Source organism: Seriola dumerili, unplaced genomic scaffold, assembly GCF_002260705.1.
Source record: "Seriola dumerili isolate Sdu_G_001 unplaced genomic scaffold, Sdu_1.0 BDQW01000052.1, whole genome shotgun sequence".
Lineage (NCBI taxonomy): Eukaryota > Metazoa > Chordata > Actinopteri > Carangiformes > Carangidae > Seriola > Seriola dumerili.
The window spans coordinates 2,546,672-2,571,631 of NW_019174307.1; the positions used below are offsets into that span (position 1 = coordinate 2,546,672).

Consider the following 24,960-nt stretch of genomic DNA (forward strand, 5'->3'; position numbering starts at 1 on the left):
CATTCAGGAACCAGAGCAGAGTTCATATGATTAAACCATGAGCTCTGCTTTTCTGACCCTTATCTCACTCCATACAGGTGTCAGACCACAAACATCGCAACTCAAACACATTACGGCAGCATGGAGCCTGCTTCCTTTTATTTGTACAGCTGAAGCACCGCTGGCCTTGGTTGAAAGGCAATTGATGATGCACTTCTATTACCGAACAGATGAGAGACCTTTGTAGTGAGAAAACCAAGTAAAACAAACTTGTGTGTCCTTGGCTTGACCGATTATGTTTTCACTCATTAACTGCTGTCATATCTTTTACAAAATGCTTTGGGCTGTTTTCAAACTCAGCTCATAATGTCCACACATAGGTACCATTTCCCATGACTTGAGATTCACCTCTGTCAAAGTAAGTAGGCTAGATCTTTTTTTTTTCAACCAAGTGGGGGACTTAATAGAATACTAGAATAATTTCCTGCAAAACAGGAATATTAGCTAATGAAAATGTTTGCTGTGAAAAGGACGTGCATGATAATACCTGAATTATATCAGATTTTTTGACCACTTGGTGGCAGCAGAAACAAGCTGTGAACAAAGCACTGAAATACCATCACATTTTAAAGGAGCTAATTGTATGTTCTTCTATTGCTATATAGCCAGCATTAGCATTAACAGCTGTTTACTTACCGGTCTAGAAGAAATATTGTGAGTTCTGCGTCAATGTTCATTCCTTCGCCTCCAGCAGTGGAAAGCAACACCACTGTAAACTCTTGTCTCTATCACGTCTTTTCTTCTACTGAAGTTACCATGCTAACCAATTAGCCCCGGACCATCTCGCCACTTTCCGATAACGACCATGTAGTGTCCAATCTGAAGATGTAACGCTGCTCAGAGAATGTATTGAATATAATATTCATTCTCTTTTTAGCTCTGGTTTTGGTTTCCACTAACTTTTGAGGGAAATGTGTGATTCACTGTTAGTTGCTAGTCCCAAACTTTGTCTACTGTTTGGTGCTGGACATATAGTGTGTTGGCCTATGACATTTTCAGTAGGAGAAGCTGCCTGCTGTGTCCAAAAACAATGCTATAACAGCCGTGAGAGTGAACCGAAAACAGGGATGTTGCAGGCTGAAAAACCAAAAGATGCTTAAACGCCTGAGGGGAAAGAGAATTATGTATTTTAATTTAAAGTAAAATCTTGAATCTGTGTCGAACTTTCAAACACTATCAGGTACGAGCACAGATACACACAAACACAGAATAAGCAACCATCTGTCAAATCTGTGACTGAAATGAAGTGGAACATGAAAAACAAGTCAATGTCAAGAAACATCCTCATCTTCAAAGCTAATCTCACATAACCGAAGGTCTGTGAAGCATTTAACCACAACAGACCACAGACAGAGTGAAACCCAGTATCCTCACCAAGCAGTTCTTGTGACATACATTGGACCCAGAACAGCATGAGAAACAGCTGCTCTGCATTTGCACCCCAAACCAAATAAATAATGAAAACTGTTTCAGCTAAACTTTATAAGGTACATTGACGTTCTATCCATGCAAGGACGAATGTTTGTATGTAATTCAGTCAGCTATAAAAGGCTGAAACAGCAAATCAACCATCATAAATCAATTTTGCAGTTTTTGGGGCTTTAAAACTATCAACAGCCATCTTTGATCCACCCAGTCTGCGGAGCACATGTCCCTCATTTTCTATTGTTCACAGAATAACAATCAGAATCCCTTTGTCTTTGGAAATTTAGATGTTGAAATCAGCACTAATGGAAGTTTAGGGTTGTGCGGTTACATAATCATTTAATTGAAATAGATGTTCTGTCATGTTGTACAAGGTTTTAGCCATGCTAGCAGTGACTGTCTTGGATAGCAGTGTCGACTGGTCAGTCAATCCACCACTTTGGTTCAGACTGAAATACTGCAACAATGGACTGCCATGAAATTTGGAACAGATGACTAGGCATCAATGCATATGAATCCAAACCACTTTGGTGATCCCCTGACTTTCAGTCTGTTTTCCGTCATTCGGTGAAATATCTCCACATGTACTTGATGACAAAGACACAGTATCTTCTTGCAACTGTGAAGCTTGTTTTTTTCCATTTTGTAGCGTTTGAATATGGTGAGTTTGCTTGTTTTTCTATGGGATTTTTTCTTTATAAGTTACTGTGAGTTACATTGCTTCCTAAATTTGTGCTTGGCCAAGTGAGACTTCTGATTTCCTGCACATATACTGTAGACTTACAAACTGTCTTGGAAACACCAGCATCTTCAACCCCAACCCTTATGAAATAAGTCAACTGCAGCACAAAGTATTTAATGAAAAAAAAACTCATCTTTTCCTTCATTAGTTCTTCATAACTTCATTTTTTCCCAAAAATACACCATAAAAAGTGCACTGCATAGTCTATTGCATATATGTAAATCATTCAATCATTCACAGCAGTTTCAGCTCATTCTTTACTGAGAGACAAACAGAAGTAATGAGTTGGAAACCACTTTATATACAAAATATTATATCCTATAGGATCATTTCGACATATAGAAATCATGCATGTACCACCTGTGTCTCCACCTGTCTTGACTTTTTTTTTTTACCTGCAACATGCTCAAAATAAAAGCTTTTTTTTTTAAATATGTGGGGCTCCCCTACAAATACATAGAACAAAGATTACACATCATAGTACGAGCTGATTAACAGCTGCTATAGAATTAATGGGCATTAATCCCCTCAAAATGTGGTGTAATAGTGTGAACCCAAGTTAACTCTCAAGATGCTGAACATGCCTGGCACTTCCATAGGTACATACCGTATCTATGTGTGACACAAACAAAATGTAGGAAGTGAGATGACACCTGAGACTGAACAATCTCTCAGGGTATCCATGTCTACCTCTTTTCAACTCGAGGCTATTTCTGAACCCATTTACGCCAAGCGGTGCTATTCTGGGTCGACAAGGGGACTGGTGTGCACGCAGGGGAAGGGGGAATGTGTCACAATAATCTGAATGAAGTTGCACTATTTAAATCTGCAGGAAGGCAAGAAACTTCTATAAGCATAAGGATGGTGATTTATATACTATTATTATTATTATTATTATATATTTTTTTATTGTTTTAATTATTTATTTATTGTATACTTTACTAACGTGCTCAGTCAGCAGAGGCGGTTAAGGTCACTGTGCAATAGATAGTGACTTTTGTTCAACCACACCAAATATGTAGTACTCCGCAGCTCAGAATAGTCCCCATATTAGCACTATGAACTCCTGTATGAGTAATAAAACTACAGTACCCACAGTACTTTTAAAGCTTCGCATCTTCAGTGTCACAGGCAGAATATGGGAGTTGGTTTATTTCAATATCAATAAAGTTTTTTTTTACTATATTCTTTAGCAACAGACAAGATTAAATCAAAAGTTAGAGTGATGATATGCTGACATGCTGTGACGATGAGTCAGGACCACGATAAACTGCAACGATAAACTCAAACAGATCAGTGTTTTGAAATGTGGAGATTACGTTTTTGATCAAACTGTGAGAATGAGTCTCAGTTGTCCTGCTAACTTCCTGACTGGAAAACAAAAATTTAATGCAAACGCAAAAAATGCTAAAAATATGATTTGCTGCAAATGTTGCACTGATTTTACGATGTAACATCTTTCGATACACAATGTGTATGTCTGTGTGTCTTTGTATTAATCCTTTTGTGTTTTGTGGTTAAGCCTGGGGTTGAGGATGGTTGTGTAGTGGTTACAGTACACCCACAATAATGAATCCTTTTGGTCACAACAAGCTGTAAACACAACACTGACATATTATCTCTGACATTTTCAATCTTGACAATCCGCAATCTGAATGAAATGAAAATCCAAACCCCTTTATCTTCATTACTGAGGAGGATTTGTGACATGACTGGAAACCCTTGTAAAATTCACAGGACAAGCATGCCTGCTAATAGCCTGCTGTTAAAACAAATACCGTTGAGCTGGCCTCTTGCCTGTGTAACAGATACCCCCTTTTCACCGCCGGGTTGCATTCGCTGTCTGGCCTGGTGGGGGTTCACGTTTCGAAAGCTTGGCAGTGCAGTGGCATGTGAAAAATGTCCCCCGTGTTGGGACGGAAGGAGAAAACTAGAACAATAGAGCATGCAAATGTAGTCTGATGTTTGGTGCCATCATATTCCATGAGCATCAGGCCTTAGTCAACAAGAAACGTCAGCGTGACAGTGTGCAATGATGGGTTACTGTTCCTTGTGTTTTAACTAATGTTAGTTAGCAAGGCTTTGCTTCAAAGGAAATCAGTAACATGCAGTAACCAACATTGTCAGAATGTCATCTGAAATTTAAAGTAATTATTTCCAGCTAATCAGCTGGTTGTCATCATGAAATCCATGCGATGATATTCTCCGTCCTGGGAGCAGAGGAGAGTCTGGAAAAACTCCACTTGTATTGTCTATGCTACAGCAAGCTTCAACAACCAAACTTGATGGAGAAAAAAATCCAAGGCAATTCATCTTACAGACAACTGTGGGAAGTATCAGACTACTCCTACACACTGTCCAGAAGTGGAACATAGAGTTGCACATGCTCTGCCTCTAAGTCTCTATTTGCTCTAATTGGGATTGCTCTGACAAAACTAAACTCAAAACTAAACTTTATTAATTCAACTCTCAGAACTTCACCTATACTGTTTATAAAAAAGGAAAAAAAAAGGAAAACTAACAAACAAAAAAAAACACACATGCCAAGTATTCAAGAGGTAAGGTCCATAAAAATGCTGGAGAAATATATATGGTAGTGAGGCAAGCGCCCAGTTCCCATTAGGTGTTGGAGTGTGTTTGTCATTCACTGTCCCCTGTAGACCAGTGCTAATCCTGCTGGTGTTTTATGATCTACCAAGTGCGTCAGACTGTTTCCATTCCAAACGGATTCTCCAGCCACTTTGCTTCTGCGCTCTGACTCCCCACATCCAGAGTTCACTGGGCCTGAGCCAGGTAACCGAGGCCTCTGTCCAGGGGCAGTGAGAGACACTCAAAAGTTATTCCTTTGTACCAACGCAGCAGAGGCAGCTGGATGTGATCTTGTCTCTGTCTGCTCGCTGTGTGTGGAGATTGAATACTCTGGCTGGGTAAACCCTACACACCCTGATCTGGGATTAATTAAAGGTGATGCTAACTCATTTGCCATGTCTCATTTAGAGGTTTTTATTAACATTTGAATGAGAAAGGCACCAAGACGTAAAACGATGACAGGATTATTGGACTCTTTTGGGCGAAAGCCTGCATAAACTGTCTCGTGTGTGGGCACTTTGTATTTTATCATTCACATGTTTCTGTCTCCAGAGTGAGAGTCAAGAGTCAAATGCCTGTGAATAAAACTTCTTGAAAGTTGAATCATAGTGATTTAGCTGGTTATAGCATTTTCTATTATGAAGAATAATACATTTTTAGTATACAGGGTCCAACAGTGCATTGTAAATTTCATTGTTACCATGGCAGACTCAAAACTTGAAAAACAAAACTGGCTCAATTGTGACCTCTAGTGGTTTGGTAGGTTACATGCAGCAACCTGCTTTTGAACTTCACAATGAGTGGTATCATTCAATCATTATCAACATTTACAAATACCAATCTGTAAGTTCTAATATAACTTATAAAACATACACCATCAGATGTCATCTTTCACTTTCACTTTTTCACATTGATTTGGAAAAACTTGAATTCAACATTCCTCATCACCAATTTCTTGTAATTTCTTCGAGCTGTGGATATGTGCAAAGAATATCAGATTTTTTGAGAACGTCAATAAAATCTTCAATAGATTTTTGATCTTTGCCCAAAACTAGATCGATCAGTTTGATGACAGCTTCTTCTGGTTGAGGGATATGCTTCAGACGATTATACTCTCTGTCCGTGACAATATCTCTTTCTTGAACGTGCTGCAGAATGAAGGAGTGATCCGCACTCAGGCAGTAAACGAGTTCCACCTTGTGCTTCTTGATCATTTTCGCAGCAGGGGCCTGTGAAAGATGACGGGATTTGTTAAACATGTTAAACCTAAATGAATGAATTTTTTTGTCCTTGTTTTATTTTCCCCTCTTCCTTTCTTCACCCACCTCACTTCACCTTCCCTTACCTCGCTTTCCTTTCCTTCTCACTGATTGGCTCTTGTTTTCACCCTTACTACCCCTGATTTACCTGATTGAGTTCACCTGGTCACTCCAAGGTTGTTTAAAGAGTTTACTGACATTCATTCATTCTTTTTCAACTTTGCATTCGGCAGAAGTTCTGATTCATGTGTGTTCCTCCTTCATGTTTACAAATACAATTCTTTTGGGAAATGTGAAAATAAAATTTTGGTCAGAGGACTGAAGTTCCATGGCTTTCTTTCCCATGCATTCTGACAGTTAACCTGTCATTCTGAACCTCCCAATTCACATTGTTTTTATTTCAACAGGCAGTTTAAAGGTATGTTGGTTGGTTGGGGAGTTTCCCTGTTCACTCAGTGGTTGATTGGTGCTTCCTTTTTCTCACACGCCTCATGCCTGTGTTAAGTGAGAAGAATTATACCACTCCCATTTCTGTCCAGTAAATATAACAGTAGAACCAGGCGACAGTTAGCTTAGCTTAGCTTAAAGACTGGAACCAGGGATAAAGAACTAGCCTGGCTTTGTCCAGAGATGAAAAAAATCCACCTGCCAGAACCTCTAAGTCTTTTTTTGTTTTTTTTAAATCTGTTAAAAAAGTACATGTATTGATTTCACAGTGAGATACTGTAAGCAGTAGATCTCTTGGCAACTATACCTCAAAAGATAAACTAACAAGTGTAAAGTAGAATAATGATCTTTTACATCACTGGGCTAATATCAGTGTTCAGCCTGACTTTAAACTACAGCTCCTGGTTAATTATAAAAATCAAACTAAACCAAACTAATCTCTCAATGTGGATCTTACCGTTGAAGGGTTTCTACCACTAATGTGTGAGGCTATGTGTGTGTATGTGCTTTACCTGAGAGGAAGGCGGTGTCTTTTCTACTGCATCTGAGAAGAAATCAGAGTCAGTCAGTCTTTTATTGTTAAATGCTTTGATTTAGGAATGAGACACTGACAGAAAGTGACACTCACATTATTATACTGCACAAATATCTAACAGATCACGAGTAAGAAGTTGGCGAAATGTTACCTGCACGCACTTGTGATGGTTTCACCGACACTGACAAATCGATGTCACCGTCAATAGTGACACCGGATATTTTATCAGCACATATTACACTGCCTCCACGTGCACTGTAACCTGCTCGGGTTCCCTGTCCAACAATATTCCCTGAACAAGAAGAAAAAAAAAACATGTTCAGAACATATATCAAAATATGTCTTCAAAATGCTCACAGTACACTGAACAAATAAACACAATACTGTTTGTTTTTATTCCCATTTCTCTCCATCGATAGATAGATAGATAGATAGATAGATAGATAGATAGATAGATAGATAGATAGATAGATTTTTCTAACTACATAAAAAACTTCTTTCTCTCAAATCTTTACAAACGTGTTTAAATCTGTGTCGGGGAGAATTTCTCGTTTGCCAAGATCATCCGTCCAGCTGACAGGTGTGGCATATTGCTCAGGTGTGCCTCGGGCTGGTCACAATAAAAGGCCACTTTAAAATGTGTAGTTTTATTTTGAAAAAGGACATTTATTAGGCGCTAAACTGTGTGATTTAGGCTTCAGATGTTAGTTGTTGTTTTTTTTTTAGGGGGGCAACATGCTCAATGGGTGACATGGTGACTACACAGGCAAGTACTGGGATGTTTTAAGCTTCCAGTAATTGTGCACGTCATGCTGCAACATAAGGTGATGGCAGCAGATGAATGGCATGACAATGGGCTCTGTGTGTTTGTGTGTGTTTGTGTGTGTGTTTGTGTGCGTGTGTATGTGTTTGTGTGTGTGCGTGTGTGTGTGTGTGTGTGTGTGTATGTGTGTGTGCGTGTGTGTGTGCGTGTGTGTGTGTAGAAAGTCTTCAAAACATATTTTTATTTCAACTCATGAAAAAAATGAGAGTAAAAACAAAAGTGTTTCATTTATATTTTTGTTCAATATATTTTACAACTTTCATTTATGATTTCATTCTTCAGGGAACCTGAGAACTATTCATGCTTACCGGACGGACTACTTCCTGCACCACTCACTGTTTCAATCTTCAATGAGAGGGACTTTCCCCTCATATTTGTTATTTCTCTGGTGCTTACAACACTGCTACTATCAGCTTCTACTGTTGGAGCGTGTGGCCCTGGAAAGATAAAAAAAAAAAATATATATATATATATCAGAACGTGTGTACCGCTGCCTTTCAGACTTCAGTCTTTTTACAGACTGGTCTTTACCTTGAGCGTTAGGGCTGAAGAGCTGTTGCAGTTGCTGGTAATGTGCTTGATGCTGCCTCAGAATGTCGGAGAAGCTCTGGCAGGCGTTTCTTCCCTTTTCAATTGTTATTTTCAAGAGCAGTCTCATCTTCTCGAGATCACTGCTTTGCTTTTGTATGTCTCGGAATTCTTTCACAGACAACATATCCACACACTGCTGAAGTATGTAGTCAGGGTCAGCTGAAAGCCACATGCACAGCTGGCTCTGCTTCGATTTCAGCATGTCCATGGCCTGGAATCAGAGGGACAATATTCGACATGTTAACAGAAAGACAGTGTGACAGAACATGTCTAATGAGGATTTGTTGGTTCCCTCCTGTAATATGATTAACTGAAAAACATTCACCCATGGGTTGCCACCTTTGTTGTTAAAAAACCGATATACTCAGACCAGCAGCGGCAGCAGCCATAACCCTTGCTGTTGCATATAGTTATTACTATCTCTAGTAGTTAGTTAGTCATTCATCTCTTCCCCCATTTCATCACACCATCAAAAGATCAAAGTTTTTACCTGTTTTCATATGTTTATGGACACAGACACATTAGGGGACAATTCATGTCCCAGAAAATAGCATTCATTTTCCAGAACAGTGGCTCAAAAAAGAGAACAATCCTGGTGAGACCACGACAGGTAACAAAAACAGTAGTTAATACAGTAGTGTATAGGTTTTAGCCATATGAGTAAATTCTGTAATCAACACTTCCAAGTCATCAGCAACGTTTACAGGGTACTGATTACGCAATACGATCAACATATCATATAGGCCTACAAATGTTTCATCAGAAGGAAACTGAGCAACATGACAGATGTGCCAGACTACAGACTAGAGTCTCTTTATGACAGAGTAAACAGTGCACATGACCTACCTTCACTTGGTGTGACAAAACAGCAGGTAAAAAGATTAAGTGTCTTTTAATCGACAGAAACCTGAAAGATCACTGTTTCCTGCCTCGTCACTCTGCCAGGTTGGAGGGTACAGAATCAAATTACTTCCTTATTAGTATTATCTTTCAGTATTGGTGTTGCATGTGGGCAGGCACAGTACAAGCGCAAGGAAAATAGGCCACACCCTCGGCACAGCTGCAGACAATTAGACTACAGGCTACTGTAAATATGTCTATGTCTACATGTCTGTGAAGAATTAAGAGCAGGTCTGCCATCGACGGCCCGTAAAGAATATGTGTCATCTATTTATAATAGTAATAATAATAATAATAATAATAACAAACCATAATTTCTCTGCTGAACAATTGAGGTATAGGCTTTTTTCGTGTGTGAGAAACTTTTCTCCATCTCAATCTTCAGTGGTGGAGGAAGTAAACTACTTCTTAGGGAGTTTGAGTGAGTGTGAGATGGTCTGGTGAATAAATCTCTTTTCACTTACACTATTTTTTCTTTTCTCTAGTCTTGGCTTTGTGTTAAGTTGTGGATGATTTTATCTATTTGGGCTTTTGGGCATTTATTTAAATGAACCCACCTGACAGGTTTAGACAGGTGCGTGTCTCTATGCTGGAACTGCTAACAAAGGTTGTTAGGTTGTTACATAACTGCAGTGGTGTAAGACACATGCATCAAGTAAACCACCTGAATAGTGAACATCACTCTTCATTAGCCATGAGTAGACAGGGCTTTTTTCTGCAGCTTCACAAGCCAGAGTAAATACACAGAGAAAACATAAATATGCTGAGAGCAAGTATTCCTCAGCTGTTTCAGGTGATAATGATCATTTATATATATCATTTTATTCCTCCATGTCGGCGACAGTCAGAGCCAGAGCCATATTGTTTTCCAGTGTGTCCATCTGTCCCATTCTCACAGACACGATATCTCAGTAACGCCTTGAAGGACCTTTCCTCAAATCTGGCAGTGTGGTGACCTCACAAAACCTCACAATAGGAAAAATCTTTTTTAAATTTGGTACAAATGTCCACTGAACTGATCAGACTTTGGTGGTCAAAGGTCAAGGTCACGGTGACCTCAGAAAACACTTTTTAGCCATTACTCAAGACTTCACACAGCAATTATGACCAAATTTCACACCATTAGTTCATATTTTATGCGACACCTTAAACTAATCTGGTTATAATTCTAGTTCAGTGATGTTACTGTATCTAGATAGAAGAAATAAATAGACCTAAATGTGGGTTTAAAACAGGAAATGTCAGTTTTATTTATTCATTTATTTATTTGTATTAAAATATAATTAAATGATTCACTTCATGGCAAAATACACCAAAACATGCGCAAAACATGCACAAGTATAAAATCAATAACATTACTGAACTAACATTAGCATTCAGGCATTTAAGTTAGCCATCCATCGTCGTGCTGGAGGAGGACAAACAGGGCAGCTGCGGTGGCCGTAAATCATCAGTAATGTAATGTTATTTGAAAATTTGAAAACAATTTGACATATATGAGGCAGAAGATAAGAGATGAGACAGGTTGTTAAAAAGCAGGTGGGTTGTGAGACATTTTTGGCATTTAAGGTTTAACATCCACGACTACCGCGCAACGTGCTCCACTTCTCTACATGTGCAGCAGTTGGTGTGTAAAGTATGTGGAATCTGATGGTTGGCGGAAACGGGGCCATACAAACATTAATATGTAAATATTTACGCGATATGAACTGTAGGCATGGAGGTATTAAGAGTTTCTACTGTGGAGCTGCGTGTTTACCGCCGGACGTGCTTTTGACAAAAGTAGCGTTGCGCTCCAGCGTTACAGCCCTCCGTCCGGACGGCTGGTTCAGTTCGCTCATGTCCACCCCCGAGTCTAAACTGGTGTCCCGACTCTCCACTGGTCTCCGTCTCCTCTGCTGCTCTGACACGTTGTAATGGATCTCGGCTGCGGGTTTGCCCTCCAGTGACACAAACCAGGCCCGGGGAGGCTGGGGTGAGGGCATTTTGGAAAACTCCGCTAAGGCGTGTACCGAGTGCCTGCTGTCCCTGATTTTATTTAATGTTCCCGGGACCGACACTGACTCTGGGAGGCTGAAGGGACCCCTGGGTGTGCTGGTGGAGGTTGCTGCCTGAGAACCCTCTAGAACTCCAAGCTGGTCCTCGGTTTCTCCCGCCTGGTTCTGGGCCGCAGACGGACCTTTCGGCAGTGTCTGGGCGAAGCCGTCTTTGCTCAGCGGCTCGGTGGCAGCACTGTTTGAAGCCCCCGCACGGGGCAGAGTAGCCGACTTGCTCCGCTGCTGCTGCTCCGCTTGCTCCTCCAAATGGAAGAAGGCTGGAGCGTGAAGGATGGCAACAGGCTGGTTGTAGAAAAACAAATTCTCAGTCAGAGATCCTGGAACTCTCATCTGCTCTCTGAACACACAAGTCCCATCATTAGGTTCAGTGTTCAGGTCCAGTTCGGCGCACTCCAGCGCAATGGCCACAGCGCTGGGGTTGGCTATTACGCTGTGCGTTGAATTAACAGAGGAATTGCGTCGATTGTCCCCCTTTTCTCTGAACGAGTGGTTAAGCCCATTCTGTGGAGGAGACACGTCCCTTGAATATACTTCAAAGAGTTCATCGTCACATGTGGAGGTGGTTTGGTCTTTTCTCATCACTGGTAGGATCGTCTTTGCCTCAGTTTCACTGAGGGGACGTCTGCAGACAAGACAGCATTTGCATAAGCAGAGTCAGGCCAAATAAAATGAAACAATTTGTCTAAAATCTCATCTTGCAAACACGGGTTATTCAGTGGGAAAACGGATATTATATACACATTCAGTTATGCAAATCACTAATGCTTTGTTATGTTTAACAGCTTGGTATTTTACTGGCATTGAAGTATTTCTTAAAGGAACACTGAAGTGAAAAATAGTGATAAAATAATAACATCCCCCCCAGAGTCATGGCAAAAAAAAAAAAAAAGTGTCACACCACATTCTCAAATCACTCCTGCAGGAAATAATTCCCTGAACACACGCCTTCTGCTTCAGCTTCAGTGCTATGAGGAGGTGATACTGCAGCACAGATGTGGTATAATTATCCATGTTGTGGGTTGGTGTTTGGACCAGATGTCAACAACAGAGAGGGATCACACTGTGGGTGCAAGATGCTACCTTTTCAAGCCTACACAACATCAGTATTTGATACTTGAAAGATTTTCAGTAAAATATTATTTACTTATAATTACCACTAACTAGGAACTACATAATCCAGTTGCATCAGATGAAGCATATTTTAACCCTAAATTGAAGATATGAAGAAAATACTTGATTTGCCCAAAAACCTGGGAAGAAATGTAGAGATTTTCTGGTGAAACAAAATCAGTAAGTGTGTCTTTACATTGTTCATTTACATTCTTTCAGCAATCTTTTTTAATATGATCACCACTTATATAGACTAGTAAGAGATGACAGACTGTTACCTGCGATAACACAATAATCCAACCAGAAGACAGATGACCACAACAAGCAATCCTCCGAGCAGAACCATCAGGGAAGATGAATGGTTTAAGATGAAGTCGATGGGAATGTCAAGTCCAAAGAAACCTGAAGAAAAAGTGAGATAGTCAGTTTGAACAGGAAACACGTACGGAATGAAAATCAGTGTGGATGAAAATTAACGATGTGCTTTTTGAATCGAAAAGCGTTTGACATTTAATAAACCTCCTTCCTTTTCACTAACCGAGGCCAGCTCCAGGTCAGTTTCTTGGCTTCTTAAGTTAGAAAAATTCAACTGCCACAACAAGAACTATCTATTTACCCAGTAGATTTACAACCATCAAAAAAAAAAAGTGTTTATTTTGCTAATCATTCATTAATTTCCATTTCATACATTTAAATGATTACATTGCCATGTTACTGCTATATATGCCACAGATGGTACTATCAAATAAACAGAGAAAAAGAAACAGAACTCTGTATTCTGTAAACAGTACTTTAACATCATTATGATGAGCACTTGCCTCTGTTAGATGACAGAGGTGCTGCAATCCAGTGGCCTAGATGAGGAGCTGTGAATGTCCACATGAGTTTTCCATCGACTGACACCACCTTCCCTAGTCCTTTCCTCATCCAGCCACCTAAGTCGAACAAACAATAAAAAGTTTTCTGCCATCAATAAAACATGATTTTAAGAAGGACTTAGCCTCTTCTATCTCCCACACTGGAGTTTTATGTTGAAGTTTCATTTTACTGTTTTGTGGATGCAAAATGACCCAAAACTTGGTTTGAGAAAGAAAAAATAATGGAGAGAGGTTTGTGACACTAATAACAATATGATGAGTGATTCTTCCGAAGGTGTGCGTTTTGAGTACAACCCTCCCCCCCATCTGATTGATGTCAAGTCACACCTCCCTTTAATTTTATCCGAGCATTAGTTATACTAATATTAATCTCTGCTGATGGCCAGATGTACAGAAAGAATTAGAAATGAACCATTAGACTAAAGGTCTGAGTCCTGCTTATAAATATTATAAAACTATAATTCCATTACCCCCTTCCTGCTGTTCTGTTAATGATTTCCTACATTAAAGTAATTTTTCTACCACTTTACTCCCACATTGCTAACAGAGCCTTCTTCATCAATCTACTAGTGGAAGCCATAAAATCACTTGTTCGCCAGATACTTCAGGAATTCAGAAGGATTTTGTGCTTGTATCATCACCATTTCTACTCACCAGTGGTCTGGTTAAAGAACCACGCTGGAACCACGTTTGAAATCTGGAGTCCACGGCTGTCAGGGATGCTGAGGCTGATCTGTATGGGCCCACTCACGTGTAACTCTGAGTCTCCTGAGAAAAGCTGCACACTGACAGCCGCCACCGGGCTCAACTCCACACTCACGTATCCTTGAAAAGACATGAGACAATGCTGAGGAGGAGCTGGATAATATGAGCTCTGGCTAAATTCAATTTACTCACTTTTATCTTTTCTTGCATGGAATTCATGTAAAGGTACTTTCAGCTAAGTGGTACCACAGTAGTTTGATTGACAGTATTGACTGCTGCTAGTGACAGGCTGACTGGACCCCTGCTAAAGCTCTGACGCTGACTTCATCTTTACTTTGCTTCAGCTTGTTGTAGCCACTTGCAGCCAAGAAAGACAGAAAGATTCCATGTGAAAACTGTCGCAGTCTGTTGCTAAATCATTTGTATCTGTGTCAATTTATTTTATTATTATTTTACGTTTTTTTTTTTTTTTTTTGATCTAATCTTTATTTAATCAGGCAGTCTCATTGAGATTAAAATATATTTTTCAAGAGAGGCCTGAGAATAAGAAGCAGTCACAAAAACACCATCAACAACAAAGACAACACAACTACACAACTACACAATACAAGACAATAAGAAACAAAGAATTAAGAAAAACATTTACAATAGTCAGAAAAATACATCAAATAATAAGGTTTTAAAATTAGTATCTACCTCAGTGTCTTTTTTTAATTATTACGACCACCAGATGGCACCAAACACAAAATATTCAGATTCAGATTCAGGTTGAAGAATACTATAATCCCCACATGCACAATTAAATGATTTTAATTGTGAAAAGAGGAAAGTGTGAGGAAGTATATAAGTATAAACTGCTCTAAGTTCACTTTCTATTAAAAAAATCTATTTCATCTATCTACTTTAACTATTCACTGTTATTAGAACTGTACTATATTCAATATTTTGAAAGCAGATGTCTGTATACTGATTCTACAAAACACACACACACACACACATACACACACACACACACACACACACAGACTTACCTGATTTACTGCTCATGATGCCCAGAGTGTTGAGCAGGCTGTCATCCTCTGATGACAGCCTGGGGATGGTCAGGTAGGCTTTGACCGAGGTGACATTGCTGCTGTCTGTCAGATTCAGCAGGCTCTTGGGAAAGTGGACAACAGGCTGTGATGAAGCATCTATAAATAAAAGAAAAAATAGTAATAGTAATAGCTGAAAATATTCAGCCTCTATTTATAACATTTTATTCAAATATATTGTATGTATTTTCCCTTTAGCACTGTTATCTTTGGCTGATATGATGTGTTTAAATGAATGATTGTACCAACAATCATAGAGACAAAGAGAGAATGAGCACTAAGAGATACTTAAACACAGTACCAGATGTTTTGCCAGTGATCAGGACAGAATCTTCAAAGAGCCAGATGTTTCCTTGATTTAGACTAAGTAGTGACATGGTCACTGATGAAAATACTGCAACAAAGGGAAAGGGTAAAATTGCAAAATTAGCAGACTATTATGTTTAAAAATGAGCAGTTTCTCCACTAGATGGCAGCGTGACATTATGTTATATTACATCAAGTAAGTTTTCACTTCAAAAACAATAGCTCAAGATTCAGGTATTTGTATCACAGCACTGCAGATGACTACTGAGCAACAGATACAGATGTAGACACACTCCACATGTCGGCTATAGAAAGGTCCCACTGCTGCTGTCCTGTCAGGTGTCGGCGTGGAGCAAAAATTGACTTAAGTATATACATTTCAGTATTTCTTCTGATTAGTTTTTTACATGACATTATTTATAGTGTCCCAATCAGAAAAAAAACCCCACTGCTATCTGCCACTCTCTGCAGACTGTGCCTGATTCACTGACACAGAAACACACACACACACACACACACACACAACCACACGGTATGCAGTTGATATAAACTGAAGATATACAACGATTTCTTTCTAAAATGTACTTGCCAATATTGAATAAAAACAACGCTGCCATTCTTATGTTTATGCATTTGATGAAGCTCATTAACCGAACACATTAAACATCTTACTTGGCATTCTGCTGGTTTTACAAGGCAGCAGCGTGCTAATGTAACCATCCTTGTTTGCCACTACTGTGATGGGCAGCCCAGTTTGGTAAGGTACATGAAGCAAAACTCCACCATCCTCCCCTGTATGAGCGGTTTTGACCCTGGTGTAGTTGATGTAAACATCCACCACTGCCTGGCTCAGGGACTGACGACTCAGCACGTCTCTAACCTGGACCCTCAGGTTAAAGGAAGAACCTATAGGAGATAAAAAAAAGGATTTGGTGAAGATAAAGTGGGATTGTGGTCAAGGCAAAGAGAAAGTTTACAGTTTCTTACACGGTCAAACCTCCAAATATAATGAAACCACACACCACAAATTACAGTCTCAGAACTGCACCTCTTTGGATTACATGTAACATGTTCCTATTATTTTGTCCACCACTTTTTATACACTACAGCTATGCTCTTTAGTTCTTTAACAGATTGGAGTTGGCTGCAGTTCCAGTAAACCTAGCGGGCTAGTCGGCCTCACTGACAGCACAACAGGAAAACTCATTTACAGACTCCCTCGAGGATATCAATCAGTTAATCCCAGCAGATTTTAAAGAGAAGGACACACATGCAAATGCTAAAATCAGGCAACTAGAACAACAAAGTAAGCATTTAAGACAATAACAAGCTACATCAGCAGCTCAGGCAGCTAATACAGTACATATTTCCAATAAAGGTATTCTCATGAGGGAGCCCTAATCATTACATGTTTTCAGGTAGCTCCTCGAGAATCTCATTCAGGGCCTAATGATAATGTGACACATTATCCACAAAGCCAATAAGCCACTTTCACACTGTGCACATACATCCAATAGTAAATTCATGACAGCAAGACTTCATTTCTGAGAGGGACAGTGTTGCATAACAATGAAGGGATTTTCACTAATACATCACTTCTTGCCTAATCAGTATGTCATGAAAAGCAGATCCTACCAAGAATCAATGCCTGACCGACACGCAATACATTAAAGCTGCACTAGTGAATATTTGCATGGATCAAATGAATAAGTGTAATGTCAGTGATGTCACTCAAAGCGATAAACTCACAGGGAATTATCACCAACTCTGCACTTCCACTCAGTTCTGCAGAGCATTCTGGCATCTTTTAGCTAATCGCTTTGGTTTTCTGGACTCAATTTTACTGTCTACAGGCAACTGTGTGCTAACATGTTCACCGTACAACTTCACAAGGTGATAATATGTCGGTGTCATTTTTTACATCATATTCTGCTGGTCAACAAAAGTTTAAATTGAATTTTAAAGTAAAGTTTAGCATTCCAAACACATTGTGCCGTGGACCTGTGGAGGTAGCATAGCAGGAGGTTAGAGCAAAAAAAAAAAAAAAAAAAAGAAAAGAAAAACTGCTGGAAAAATCTGAGCACAAGGTTCCCATAATAAATACTGAACAATGCTTCAAAGAAACTGCTCAGCACCAAGAGTACTGTGTACAGCTGCAAAACTCTGCTAGCACTGGGCAGTGCTAAGGTAGCTTCCTTCACCTTCTGCCCTGCTATAAATTTTCTCCACCGTCCTGTACTCCTTCTGTGGAGTCTGGGCTGGAAAGTGAGTTCTGGGAGACATAAATCTCAGCAGCTGGCTGATCATCAGCCCTCCACAGATACAGTATATCATAGTTATTTTGTGCTATGAGCCCATAAAAAAGTCCTTCTTGGACTTTTTATCAGTACCTACATGCTGCAGCTCTGCTATCGCAGCAGTCTCACCAGTCATAATGTCATAAGCATCTCTCTCTCGAATGGTGACAAGTCAACACTGACGGTAGTGGTTGAATTTGCTGCTATTCTGATTGCATATAATCCTGCTGCTAAACGATCTGCCAAAGCTCCACTGAACACTCATGAAGCCATGCCTTATGCTACCAGATTTCGCACTATTTCAGCAAGTGCCAAAGCCAGATAACCAGATCACTCCATATCCTTACCCCCTAACACGCTCCTTTGATCAGGGGCAGACAGACGCCTGGAGCTGCCAGGAGTGCCACCATTTTCCAGCCACAACATGAAACAAATATCTACATTTGGCTGCTTTAGAGTTAAACCCACTGAGAGACAAACTGTATGCCAGTGCAGATGGACAAGAGGGCGCTTGTTTTGGGAGAGGCAGCCTCCTCTTTCTGTGTGTTCTACTTTGGTGGCCAAACAGAACAGAAGGGGGTCACTAAATCTGAAGTGGAGGTGTGTCGTGCCAGATTACTGTAATCTCCACATTTGGCTAACTGAACCACACCACAAAGAGGGTTATGAAGTATATTGAAATGGGCTGTCTGAGGCCACAGACGGAGATGAGAAATAGATCCCCCGTGGTGTGTGATATGGCTTGAATACTGTTATACATGATAGTACTGGTGCCCAACAGAAAAAAATATATTTCCGCTTTGGTGAAATGCTTTCTTTATCAGTATGTACACATTAGACTTCTTAAACTATGGGGGAGATATTTCCACTAATCAAAAACTAAATTACAAAGCTTCTTGACCCAGAAATGAAGATAGTAAATATTAGAATGGCATCTTATAATTATTGAAAACACCATGTCTGTGGCTAAAAGCACCTACATTTGCCTTTGCTGTCATATCAAGCACATACACCATCATCATTCCACCAGAGACTATGATTAAAATCATGAGGAAGGAACAAAAACATGTTGACTGGTCATTTCTGCGAGACCACCAGGCAGGATAAACAGATGGTCCAACAGGGATTTATCTCTGGTGACCCCCCCCCCGCCCCTCCACCCTCCCCACAAACATGCTTGTTTGTTTGTGTGTGTGTGTGTGTGTGTGTGTGTGTGTGTGTGTGTGTTGGAAGTAGGCCATACATTCCACTGATGGGGAAAAAAAAAGCGCACCCTTTAATATGTGGAACAAATCAGCTTCAAACACAAGTCAAGTCCCAAAAGATGCTTAGGGTGCAGTGGAGGTGGAGGGGGGGGGGCTAACACGCACCAGTCCCCGAGACAAAATGATTAGATCTTTAATTCTGTTGCTTTGCCCATTATGAAGGGTGCAACAATGAAGATATAAATCTCAACATGAGCCTGACCATCTGGCTCAAGAAAGAAGGCGCTTTTTTGTACATTTTTATTTATTTAATTATTTTTTATTATTATTATTTAGTAGAAGAAGAGAGTGGGCAGTCATTCCCCTGAGAGTTTACTCTGTAGGGATAGGGTGGTTTGGCAGGACAAGCCAGCAGGAGGGGGTGGGTGGGGTGGGGGTTGGGTACAGGGGGTGGTACAAGATACAACAGAATGCCTGGGTACATTTCCAAGTGTTAAATCGTGAACACAGGCTGAGGGATCATGTGATGACGGATGGTAATGTACTCCTACAGGAACATGAATTAGTCATGAATCAGTTGATAAGTGAACAGGGTCACAAATCCCTCTTTCAGATCCTCTCCACTGCTCTGCTGTAAACAAGAAGATGCCTGTAAGTCTCTGACACACTGTGCGATGAGGGAGGGAGAGCATATTTTCACTTAGAAAATAAAAGTAGTCGGCAGGAGAGACAAATGGAAAAGAGGACAGAGTCTGCTGTGGTTTAATGATAATTCAGAGTGAGGAGATACCGTCTGGCCCTCGCGCACTTTTTTTTAAGATTCTGGCCAACTCTGAAGTCACTTTAAAAAGTTCACATTTTGTGTATTGTAAATGATGCAGACATAACATGATAAACGGTTGCCTTGTTGGTGGTGATGCAGCGAGAAGAGACAGATGGAGAAAGCGTTAGTCATGAGGTGACAGCAGCAAGCTCCCGCATCACTTATTACTCATGAACAGATCAGCAGATTTGTGAGCAAATCCTCATGCAGATGGTCCAGTTCGACTAAATCTGCACATCTTAGTCTATAATCTGTTACAAAAAGCCATTTAGCGTGATTGTTAGTAGAAATAACAAGAAATGGCAAAATATCAACACGAACATTTAATCTCAAGCTACAATGTGATTTATTTTCAGTTTACATCCTCAACATGAAACACATCAACAACAATCCCGACCAGTTTACTGAAGTGTGAATGGTCCTATGATACAGTGAAACTATACAAACCTGGCAGGGCATCCAGCACTTGCTGCTGGTACTGAAAGGGCTCTTGTCTCATGTGATCCCGGTTTGAAAAGTTCCCGTCATCGATATGCAGAGAGTGTCCCACAGTCTCAGTGAACTCTGCAGCCGCTTCGCCGCTCTCACACAAACTCAGCGCAGATATCAGACAGATCAACAGGCGCATGACTTTACACGAAATGCTGATCGGTCACAGGTCTCATCCACAACTTCTACAAAAACAGAGATGCTCGGTCCACCGCCATCCGAACTACTTTCCTGTCAGCCACTCTTCAAACAGCGCAGCTAACTCCTCCCCTTTAAGCTGTTTGGTGAGGCCCATAGGGACCTATCTATCTATCTATCTATCTATCTATCTATCTATCTATCTATTTATCTATCTATCAAGCAATATATCTGTCTGTCTGTCTGCCTGTATGTATGATATCATATATATATATATATATATATATAAATATAATATGTATAGATACATGATTATGACTATTACTATTCGCTGTGTTCTTCATGGCATATCTTTCCCTTTTTTGAAAGAAAATAAAATAACTTGTACACACAAAAATGACTTGATAAGAATGAGGTTTAGGTAAAGTACCTCCAAATTGTAGTACTTACATATAGTACTTGAGTAAATTTATATTTCTGCTGTCACTTGTGAACAATACTCCTAGAATCAGCTGATTCTCTTATAGCAGGGCTCATACATATAGATTTAGCTGTACACAGAATGGAGTTTATTATGCAAATACACTTGCATCAACTTATTTCTGCCACTAGATGGGGATAATATAATATCAGTTCACCAACAGAAACACCTAACTTCAGCTTGCCATTATTAATTCCATTAAGGTGTTCACATAACTGATGAGTGATAAGAGCTGGCATTTATACGTACGTCTCTCCTTGAGGAATATGACATTAGCCTGTTCTCGTCTGATAAAGACATGGTGATGGTGATATCAGGAGTTGCAGCAGTGGCAGTCATAGTAGTGGTGGGAGTGGAGTCATACTATCAGTAGCAGTATAGCAGCAGGGACAGTGACAGCAGGTATTGTAAGAAGTTGTGAGAATGGTATTGCAGTTTTTTTTAGTAAGATTTTTATAGGTACATTTATTTAAAAGTTATTTCTACATTTGTGGGACTCTAATGCATCCATTAAACATTAATTGTGCCTCAGGCCTCTGTAGAAAAAAATTCTCTTTCTATATTAACTTTTGTGGGAAATATATTTTCTCAGTCAGGACTTTTATAGTTCTCTCTGTAGTTTGAAAAATAATTAGAAAATAGAGGAATTCTGAACAGAGAATGGACAAATGTTCAATGGGTCTGTTCTTTTTGTATTGCTGGATGAACTCTACTGGAGTGTCCCTGTCCCACGTATCCTCTTTCAATTTCCTCCCCTTTTGTTTTGTGTTAATGTGACCTTCAACATAGAATAAAAACAAAATAAACACATTGCTATCCTTGAGCCACCTTCCTCTACACCCTGGTCATAATCACTACATAAACTGTCGGAGTTATGAACACTCATGAACACATTCTTCCAACAAATATTCCCTCTCTGTGTTTTGATGATGGCGATGGCGAGCGCCGTGCTGTCCATCATTTCTTCAGAAATTTCATCAAACCGTTCAGTGCTGACCCCTGATCTGGCATCTGCATTCATTAGCTTTTCCCATTAATACAGTCCGGTTTTTCCTTTAATTTATTCAGGTTTCTCCTTTCATTTGTTACCTGTCTGTAAATACCTGTATATTGATTCTTTTGCGTCAGGCGGTAAAACTGTATTAAGCAGTTACATCATCAGCGGGATAACCAGGTGGATATTGATCACATCCCTTCCTACTGACAGAAACTGTAAATATAATTGACCTGTTTGGTTTGGCATGAGTCACAATCACAAGCAACATGTGTGGTGAATAACTGCTCTGCTCTGGTCAGCCATGTATGTACAGCAGTTGGTTCCTCCTACTGATAAAAAAAAATCTCGAAATCAAAGTAGTTCACAGTTTTCTCCCAAAGTAAAACTATGAGTAAAAACAAGCTCTATTTATCTTTATTAGAACTAAAACATTTTCCTCTCAGCCAATAATCTATAAATAAACATAGACATTTTCCGGAGATAGGTGTTATACCCTGCTTCACTTTATTATATCTCTGAAGTCGCGCCTGAGGGTTGGCTTCCTCAGTGATATCTGCCCGCGGAGCTTTCTGTCACCAAAAGCATGAGTGAATCCTTCCTGGCTTCTCCCCCATCATAGCTCTTCTGTGACAGGGCCTCAGAGAGGCAGTGAGCTGACACATTTGTCCTCCCAGCTCTATTCCCTTCTGACAAAGTATAAATCGGAGTCTAAACACACATGCAGGAGGATTGATGACAGCCTGCGTCTCCAAGATCAATTTGCCACAAATTAGATGTAGTAATGGTTCATTTCTCCACATAAATAGCTGCGTCTACAGGGACTATTTTGGAAATCTGCTCGCCTTTACTCAGGAAATCTGTGCTTGCTCTCTGCTTCATCCCTGGCTTTCTTCTATTAATTTTATAAGCACTTTATAAGCAATTTTATAAGTTTCTCATTGTATTTCTGCACACAATGAGAATATTCTGTTCCACCATGTTGAAATGTTTAGTTTTTTTTCCCCCTCTGGTCATCTTTTACCTTGCACAGTTTTTCCATTTATATAAATTTGTGTTAATCAAACAAAAATTAACGTCTGTTAAATAACGGTTTTCTCTGTCATTAACAGACCCGAATGCTGAAAAATGTTGGGATGAAAGCAAATGAATTTAATGGTAATCCATATCAATGTATTGTTTAACAGTGCCTTCGAGCTTAAATAAAACAACACTCAATAGAGTTCAGGTCTGTGCCGTGTTTTATCTAATGGTGTCTTTCAATGGGAAAGGTCATAAGCTCACTGAAATCAATATTTTCCTCCTCTTACATAAAAGTGAGCGCAATGATTCATGCCAACTGAGCCATTAATGATCAAAGACTGTGGGTCAGAGCTTAACAGATTGATGAAAAGACAGATGCCGGATGAAATATCATATTTTGTTGACATGAAACTATCGGCATCAGCGTCAGTTTTCAAAGCCACATAAAGGTTAAACTTAATTTGGTGTTATAAAATCCGTGCAGGTAATGAAACGCTGATGCCTTGTTTGGCAAAAACTTCCTACAAGGTCAGCTGACTTTATAACTTTATGTGCATTCATTTCTCAGCTTTTAATTACATTACAAATATACGTCTTAAAACACTTCCAACTACCACTGTTAATTGGATGGATTAAATGTGAGGCTTTGCAGCTGTGCTCTCTTTCAAAATACCAGCGACAGACCAGAGGCAACAAACTGACGTGAGCGTGTAAGACAGGAAACATGACAAAGTGATAGACAATGTCACACGGTGAGCGAGCCCTTGCCTAGAGAGACAGGTGCATGACTTGCAATTAATAATGATGACATCAGCAAGGCGTTTCTCTGAGTAACAATGCCATGGAATATGTTTGGGAGATAATAGAGACTTCAGAAAAGTTTCAAAAGTCAGGAAGAAAGCTGTCTGTTGTGTTACCTCATGTGGGGGAGACATTGCAGAACATTACATCAGGACTCTGTTAACCGGCACTGGCACTAATGCAGAATTCAGATGCTTCCTACATTACCTGACATGAGTTTTCGGAGCTACTTAACTGCGAGCGGGGTGACCTGATAGCTGAATGGTTAGGGTGCGTACCACATGGGCTCAATGGGCCATGAGCAGCTAGTCCCTGCTTAGACTTCCAGCCGGCCGGGCTATTTGCTGAATGTCATTCCTCTCCTCTCTCCCTGCATTTCCTGTCTGTCTCCACTATGCTATCCAATAAAGGCTCAAAAGGGCAAATGGAAAATAACTGCTAGCCAATGGATTTTATTTAGTCAAAGTAAAAAGTAAGAAACCTAATACTTAAGCTGAGGATGCACCTTGCTACAGCTTTTGCAATTCTTGTGGCTTCAAATGAAAGACATACAGAGAACAAGGATATTGGAGAGTATATTAAACAATGGCAGAGGATGAATCATACTGAGTTTGTTGACCTGCTGACCTTTCATCTAGCACCTCTATCAGGCCAAAGTCTTGAATAATTCTGTGATATCTTCACATCTCCTTCCTGTACACAATGCATCCTGGTGACTTTGTTGACCCTCTGATTGTTGTCCCCTGCTCCACCAGCAGGTGGAGATGAAACGTCTCTTCACGTGACAGCTACTTTGTGCTTGATGCTATTTAATGAACGTAAGCAAGCTTAGTAAGTAAGCTGGGGACCATCAGCATGATAATATTGTCATTGTTAGCATGTAAACATGCTAACAAAGCATAACTGTGCCTTATTGGTAGAAATGGATAGTAGAAATGGGAATGTTCAGTACTCAGGTTCATTGGACAGCTCAAGACCATGACTGCAGAGTTGCTCATGTGAGTTTTATATATACATTTTTGTGCATTGAGAAGCCATGATAGGCAAAGCTATTTTCTAGAAATTGTGTTTATATACAACAAATTAGGGACTGCAAATATGTTTGAAGTGTAATGCATGCAAGATTACATTGTATAATATACATATAGTATATATATAATGAGGATATGTTGGTAATTAACATCTCAAAAATCACAAAAATGTTGACCCTGA

General features: G+C 39.8%; 2 protein-coding genes across 2 annotated transcripts; both read right to left on the reverse strand.

Moving 5' to 3' along the window:
- Nucleotides 1–5,241: 5,241 nt before the first annotated feature.
- Nucleotides 5,242–9,388, reverse strand: LOC111218631. Its single transcript, XM_022741021.1, has 6 exons — nucleotides 9,297–9,388; nucleotides 8,391–8,661; nucleotides 8,168–8,296; nucleotides 7,188–7,328; nucleotides 7,014–7,045; nucleotides 5,242–6,024 (listed from the first exon to the last, which is right to left on the reverse strand). The coding sequence occupies exons 2-6, from the start codon at nucleotides 8,656–8,658 to the stop codon at nucleotides 5,740–5,742; spliced, it is 855 nt and encodes a 284-aa protein (XP_022596742.1). The 5' UTR covers nucleotides 8,659–8,661; nucleotides 9,297–9,388; the 3' UTR covers nucleotides 5,242–5,739.
- Nucleotides 9,389–10,600: 1,212 nt separating this feature from the next.
- Nucleotides 10,601–20,539, reverse strand: LOC111218595 (protein FAM171B-like). The gene is made up of 8 exons (XM_022740965.1): nucleotides 20,270–20,539; nucleotides 16,170–16,403; nucleotides 15,493–15,585; nucleotides 15,132–15,290; nucleotides 14,050–14,220; nucleotides 13,336–13,452; nucleotides 12,796–12,919; nucleotides 10,601–12,029 (listed from the first exon to the last, which is right to left on the reverse strand). Exons 1-8 carry the CDS (start codon nucleotides 20,448–20,450, stop codon nucleotides 11,087–11,089), a joined length of 2,022 nt encoding a protein of 673 aa, XP_022596686.1. The 5' UTR covers nucleotides 20,451–20,539; the 3' UTR covers nucleotides 10,601–11,086.
- Between the last annotated feature and the right edge of the window lie 4,421 nt (nucleotides 20,540–24,960).